Raw genomic sequence first — 7308 nt, 5'->3', positions numbered from 1 at the left:
TAATTCCACTTGTTGACTAGCCACTATCATATTGACTACATGGGGTTTGATGTGTAAATCTAATAATTGACAAACATCTCTACAATCTTTTATTGTTCCAACTTCTTTGATCTCCACTTCACAACTTTGTTTAACAACTGTACATTAAGAGTAAAATCTAGTCAAGTCCAAAAAAGACCATATTAGGGAGTTTAGGAAAATCTTATTACTTTGGGAATTTTCTTCTCAATAAACTTTTTGGTGTATCTTGAGCATACTAATTTAAAAGTTGTCGGAGAATGTGGATTTAGTACCTACTCTTCAAGAGCTTTCCAACGATATGTAACATGAGGGGGTTTTGACAAAATCTTAAAAGGGTTTACCATGCCCCCCATTTTTTGATCTTATAAAATGGGAATTGGGATTTTCCCAAACTCCCTAATATGGTCTTAAAAGTCATCAAATATCCTAATTTATAAAGACAAGACCATTAAATTTTAAACCATCTTACTTTATGCTCCTCCTTAATCATAAACCCTTGTGGTCACACGAAGGCCTCTATGATTGTGTAGCCATAAGATCACTTGGGTTTATGACCTTGTTACCATGTCCTCATGCCATGGAGTCTTGGGGCTTTCTCAAGCCATGGAGGCTTTGGATGCATTAGGGACTTAGGCCTATGACTGTTTGGCCAATAAGGGTCTCCTCAAGCCAGCAAGGAATCCTCAGGGTGCCCAAAGTACCATTTCCACCTCCAGTCCTTCAACCACAACCTCTGTTACCTTGAGTGACCCCAATTACCAGTTGATCTTGACAGAAATCTTTGAAGAAGATGAAGAGGGAGAGGTGACTAACAAAACTACCTTCAAGGCCCCTGAGCCAAGCAGCCCTCCCCCATAAATCTTGATTCATTATGTGATGGAGGGTGAGAACATGTACCCCATATACCTACAACTAAGAGGGTGAGACTTGAATGGTATGTCTAAATGACCACCTATGCAATGCTATCACACTATGTTGGACCTCACCAAATAGCTAAATGCCCAATCAAGAAAGAGATGGTGAGTACTCCTATGAGTACTCCCTCCTTAACTCCCTTATGCGATTGCACAGGTTGTGCAATAGACCACATGTATAAGGATTTCCCATTTAGAATGGGTGTACTTGGAAAGGGAAATGAAGCTAAACCAAGTACCATCATTAACTTCTTGGACGTGTGCGGGATGGCTTCATCCACATAGTGCCTCTTAATGATGCAGTCACATGAATGCAAAGCAAGAGGAGAGTTGCTGCTCAAGCATCCACTTTGTAGAAGCAGGGAACCCCAGGACAAGCAAGGATATTGTCTTCTAAGGAAGTAACATGAACAACTAGGATCACTCGAAAGCAAAAGGCCACAAATATTGGCAAAGGAGATAGCTCTGTTACTATAAAAAGTGGATCTGACAAAGAGACAACTATGAATATGTCACCTTCCTCATTTGATGAACAGAAGATATTGCCATCCGCACCTCAAAAAAGGGAGAAAATAGACCCCAATTGTTTGTCCAAGAAGTTGGCTGAATATCTAAACCCAATTGAGGAGAAATGTAGGTTGAAGGTTGCTAAGGATCTAGTCAAGGAATGTCAAGCTCGGTTGGAAGAGGAACCTTAGGCAACTCAGGCTGCTAGAAGCTACTCTATGCCTAACGTAAAACCAATGATGAAACCCAAGAGCTAAACAGAAGCCTCAACCACCTGAGGATATCACTCAAGAGGTAGAATGAGAGCCAGTATGAAGGTATCCAATTAGTGGGTTGATGATGATGTCATGCTACAAAATAGTACGTCTTGAAGATGTATTTGTTGGCTTGCCATTTTGTCCTTGGTTGTTGTTGCATAACTATTTGTAAAAAAGTTATATATCTTCATCAATATAATTTTTTTGATTTTTTAATCTCATCTATCTTAGTTATTTTGATCAACTATCTTGTCTCATCTATTTTTCATTATTTATTATCTCATTTATTTGATGTCATTGATGTATGGTGTGAATGTGCCCTTAACATTTTACCTATAAAAGAGACCTTTAGGCCAAAATTTACATCATTTCGAAAAGCCAAAACACAAAACCAAAAAGAAGAAAATGTTTAACCTATACATGCATAGGTTAAATCTATACATGTATATTCCAATGACAAAGTGTCCTCCTAAGGTTAAGGATATACAAGAGAAAAGAAGAATGTATTTTGATGTGAGAAATTTGGCCTTAATATTTTTCAACCTCATCCTAAAATATAGTGGTTGTTACAAATCATTGTGGATAAAAGTTTGGGATTAATCATATAATTAACTATGAAGATGATAATAAGGAAGCTAAACTTAGACCATCAAATCAATCTATTAATAAAACTCTCCTAAAAAATGAGAGTTCTAGTTACATCCTTATAGAGCTTAATGAGCATGGCACAAACACTCTACACGTGTCTTGCATAAGTCATGTAATTAGTGGTGTGAACCATAACATTTTTCCTATTACATCATCCATGACATATAGCATCTCTACTCTTTTACATTTTCTTTCATCAATTACTTCTAATTACAAATCACCTTTGTACCAATGAGCTAAATGACTCATACAAATATCCAAATAATCATGCTCCCCCTCGATCACACCACATTGAAAGTGTCCCCTAAAGGTTAAGGATATATATGAGAAAATAAGAAATTATTTTGATGAGAAATGTGGTCTTAATATTTTTCAACCTTCATCCTAACATGCAATGGTTGTTACCAATCATCGTGGATATAAAATTGGGATTAACAATATAATTAATAAATGAAGATGATAATAAGGCGACTAATGCTTAGACCATCAAATCGATCTATTAAACAAACTCTCCTAAAAAATGAGAGCCCTAGCTACATCCTTATATAGCTCAATGAGCATGACATGAACACTCTCTAGTGGCTTGCATAAGTCATGTGATTAGTGGTGTGAGGTTATTTGAAAGAATTGAGATCTCTCCTCACTTGCATGCCACCTTTTCTACCAATGAGCTATATGCCTCCTATAAATATCCAAAGAATCATGCTCTCCGTCGATCACTCCTCATTTCCAACATGCATCCTTAGTAATGGGAATCCTTGACAATCCGTATGTGCTAGAGTCTATGTTCCAAAATTGTGACTTGGAAAAACTAGCCTAGAACCTCAAGTCCTTGGCCACCCTCACCAATGATAGGTTTAAGCACGAGGATGAAGCCATGCCCTTCGCACACTTGAAACAAGCTCTCACATTCTCACCATCAAGAGATGTTTTTCATGGTTCAAACCATGCAAGTCCTTTCTAGCAAGTCCATCATGGAGTATTATATTGGCACCATGCAAGTCCTTTTTTCTAGTGTAGCCATTGACGAAGTGTCTTACCTTCCCACAATAGTGAAACTACAATAGTGAAACTTTACCTTTGTTTTCTCACCATCAAGAGATGTTTTTCATGGTTCAAACCATGCAAGTCCTTTCTAGCAAGTCCATCATGGAGTATTATATTGGCACCATGCAAGTCCTTTTTTCTAGTTTAGCCATTGACGAAGTGTCTTACCTTCCCACAATAGTGAAACTTTACCGTTGTTTTCTAAAAATATGCATGTTGTGAGGTAGAAGTTCCTTTGAGACATTTATCTTCCTTCATAAAAGAGGATTTAATTTTGTCATGGTTTAAATTAGGAAAATTTGTAAGCATGGATATAAGAATGCCAAAACTTTTTAGCATACTCTTCAAGCATGGATACAAGTGTTCCAAATGGATGTTGCACTTGTCATACTCAATGAGGGACCCTATAATCCCTCGCTATTGCATTATGTTTTCATGTTACTTATGTAGTTAGAAAATTACTCATTGAACTTCATTTAAGGCCAAGGAATTTCATTGTTAGGCCTATTTTTTTAGTGATTACCTTAGCTCAAAATGGTTTGTAATGTGGATTTGGATGTCCTGTGATGTATAAATGAATCCAGTCATCAACGAAAATGCTAGAAAGGATAATGCTTGCTCATCTTTTGTTTTCCATGTTTTTTCTATCTGACTAATGCTTGGACACGTGTCTATAATGCCCCAAAGTCCTATTCTCTTGGAAAGTATCTTTATTTTTCCTAGCCAAGTTTAAAAACTCTCCCCATTAAACCTTTTAACTAGCACGAGTGGCATGCAAGTGAGGAGAGATCTCAATTCTTTCAATGCACAAGGTTAATGTCTAGATCGTTTACAAGTATCTATTACATCCCAAATTGGGATAGACTAGTGTTAACGAGGGGTGGATATGCTAACCCAAATAAGGGTCAGGGCTGATATGACCCATTGACGAGGAAGATAAAAAAATTGGGGTTAATCATATAATTAAGTATGAAGATGATAATAAGGCAACTAAAACTTAGACCATAATAAGGCAACTAAAACTTAGACCATCAAATCAATCTATTAATAAAACTCTCCTAAAAAATGAGAGTTCTAGTTACATCCTTATATAGCTCACAAACGAGCATGGCACAAACTCTGTACATGTGTTTTGCTCAAGTCATGTGATTAGTGGTGTGAACCATGACATCATTCCTATTACATCATCCATGACATAAAGCATCTCTACTCTTTTACATTTCCTTTCATCTCTTACTTGTACCAACAATGAGCTATATGGCTCATACAAATATCGAAAGAATAATGCTCCCCCTCGATCACCACATTGACAGAGTATCCTCCCAAGGTTAAGGATAGATACGAGAATAGAAGAATTTATTTTGATGACACATGTGGCCTTGATATTTTTCAACCTTCATCCTAACATACAATGGTTGTTACAAATCATTGTAGATATAAAATTGGGATTAACAATATAATTAATAATAAAGATGATAATAAGGTGGCTAATACTTAGACCATCAAATCAATCTATTAATAAAACTCTCCTAAAAAATGAGAGCTCTAGCTATATCCTTATATAGCTCAATGAGCATGATATGAACACTCTCCATGTGGCTTGTATAAGTCATGTGATTAGTGGTGTGAACCATGACATCATTCCTACTACATCATCCATGAACTAAAGCATCTCTACTCTATCACATTTCCTTTCATCTCTTACTTCCAATTACAAATAACCTTTTGTACCAATGAGCTATATGCCTCATGCAGATATCCAAAGAATCATGCTCCAAGATTGTGACTTGGAAAAACTAGCCTAGAACCTCAAGTCCTTGGCCACCCTCACCAACAATGTGTTTAAGCATGAGGATGAAGCGTGCTCCGCCATAACCATACTATAATTAGTGGTAGAGAGTCATGCGTAGCATATTCAATTGAGTGCGTAATCTTCAGTAGAATCCTCATTAGAGAAACCTAAAACATTAGAGAATCCTCATTAGAGAAACCTAAAACATCTTTTGTAGTCGTGTCTTCACCCATGGGAATCCAAGTGTTGCGATTGATTGGAAGTTTGATCCTTTACATACCATTCATTGAAAGGCGATAACCGCACTCTTCATGAACACTCTTGCAACTGTCGATGTTTGGTTGTGATGAGGATTAATCTAACCCTAGTGAGTTTTCCAAGTATGTGGTGCTTACAATGTCGATGGCTAAAATTCCTTGGCTTACATCACCCAAGGCATGAAACCCAACACAATATATTGTGAAAAACTGTGTTTCACATATGTTTAAATAGACCTCCACATGTCTGTGAAAGCCGCTCCAGCGATTGTTGGGAACAATGTCCAAATACTGTGTCTACATATATCACACAGTGCTAATAATGTCAATCAATGGCTTCTGTGTACTTTCCTATATCTTTACCCATTTTATTCATCTCCATAACACCAATTATCTCCTCCACACTCGACCACTGCATGAGGTTCCTTTAATCTAGGCAAAAGAAATTGTAATAATCAAGGCTATTTTCTTGGGCTGGGACTAGTGGTCCAATGTGTATACTACTAGGGATTGAGGTGCTAAACACCTCTACACTGCTCTCGCTATGCATCACGTCAAAACACAAAGTGGTGGAAGCATAGAGAGGAGCTATTAACAATGCAAGCAATGAAGTATATACCCTTTAACTCTACTATTATGCTATGTAATTCATCCAACTGCAAAAACTAAACGTAACAAATCAAAGAGACATGATGACATGATAAGAGGAACTGTCTATTACAAGATGTCACATCTTGTGGCTTATATTTATTCAATGCATATCTAAGGGCTCTCATTTAAGTCTTGAAAAGTTCTTTGTATATAGAAAGATACCTCAATTCAAAAAATACTTTCAGACCATAAAAAGCTTTGAGAGGAACTTGAACATATAAACATAACTTACATGCATGCATATAAATATACATATGTACACACATAATACATGTAGAATGCAGGCAGCAGAACATATGAGGCTATGAGCACCTGAAACAGATTCAATTGCAGTCATACACAACTTACTAATTCGATGGTTAATATTACAAGCAACAACAAGCTGTATAAAGGTCCCAGCAACTTTTCGATGTAGTTGAAGGTAAAACCGCATTGAACTAAAAGGTACATTAAAAAAACATTGTTCAATCACCTTCTTCCGCAGAAAAATCAGGCTCGGATGGCTTACGTAACTTCAAGCTTGAAAGGGTTTCCTCTGCCACCTGCAGATCCCGTAGCCTGTGGACTGCACGCATCGCATTTGCAGCAAAACGAGAGGCATAGAGGGCAGTCCCAAGGCTAGCATTAACAAGAGGACTATTCTCTTGCATTGCTGTTTGCAAGTTGTATTCCTCCTCTCGCCTGCGAAGATCTGCAAGCTTGCGTCTCTTGTACCTACGCCAGGCCGCCTGTATAGAGCATGCGGCCCATGTTTTCCACTGTTGTGAGTAGTGGCGGAAAGTGTGCTGCACTTGCTTGCTGTGCAAGCGTCGGAACTGAGAGGCCACAAACTTGAGATCCTCTGCTCTTAGGGCAAATGCCTCCACCTCGATTTCTGCACAAACAGATCGGGTCGAAGAAGGGAGATTTCCGCCTGACTTCGGGTCCAATGCCCAGGTTAGGAGCTCTTCACCACAGAAATCGCCAGGTTTCAGCTTACCCACATTCAAAAACCCTGTCCGGCCTCCATTTGTCGTCTCACTCTTCAAGTGCCCACGAATGATGAAAAGCATCTCAATGACCGGATCTCCTTCCTGTACCACATTTGTCCCAGGTGTGAAAAGTGTGGGCTGAAGGCGCTCGCAAATGGCATCCAGAAGTCGGTCGTCCATGCTTGCAAACAAAGGAACCTGCAAGACAGGCAAGAGACGCTTAACCCTCGAGTATGAAACCTA

At 38.3% G+C, this 7308-nt stretch overlaps 1 protein-coding gene across 2 annotated transcripts in view; it reads right to left on the bottom strand.

Annotated features, from left to right (window-relative positions):
- Nucleotides 1-6399: 6399 nt before the first annotated feature.
- LOC147628708 (protein CNGC15b-like) overlaps nt 6400-7308 on the bottom strand; it is a 39409-nt gene continuing 38500 nt past the window's right edge. For both annotated transcript variants that reach the window (XM_086813936.1, XM_086813937.1), the window contains one exon: nt 6400-7263. In XM_086813936.1, coding sequence (XP_086670062.1) covers nt 6559-7263 — 705 coding nt within the window. In that variant the 3' untranslated portion in view covers nt 6400-6558. The remainder of the gene's footprint in view (nt 7264-7308) is intronic.

This window comes from Cibotium barometz, chromosome 19, assembly GCF_041138505.1.
Source record: "Cibotium barometz isolate CiBa-2024 chromosome 19, ASM4113850v1, whole genome shotgun sequence".
Taxonomy (NCBI): domain Eukaryota; kingdom Viridiplantae; phylum Streptophyta; class Polypodiopsida; order Cyatheales; family Cibotiaceae; genus Cibotium; species Cibotium barometz.
Note: the sequence above shows the minus strand (reverse complement) of the source record. Positions and strands in the feature narration are given on the sequence as shown.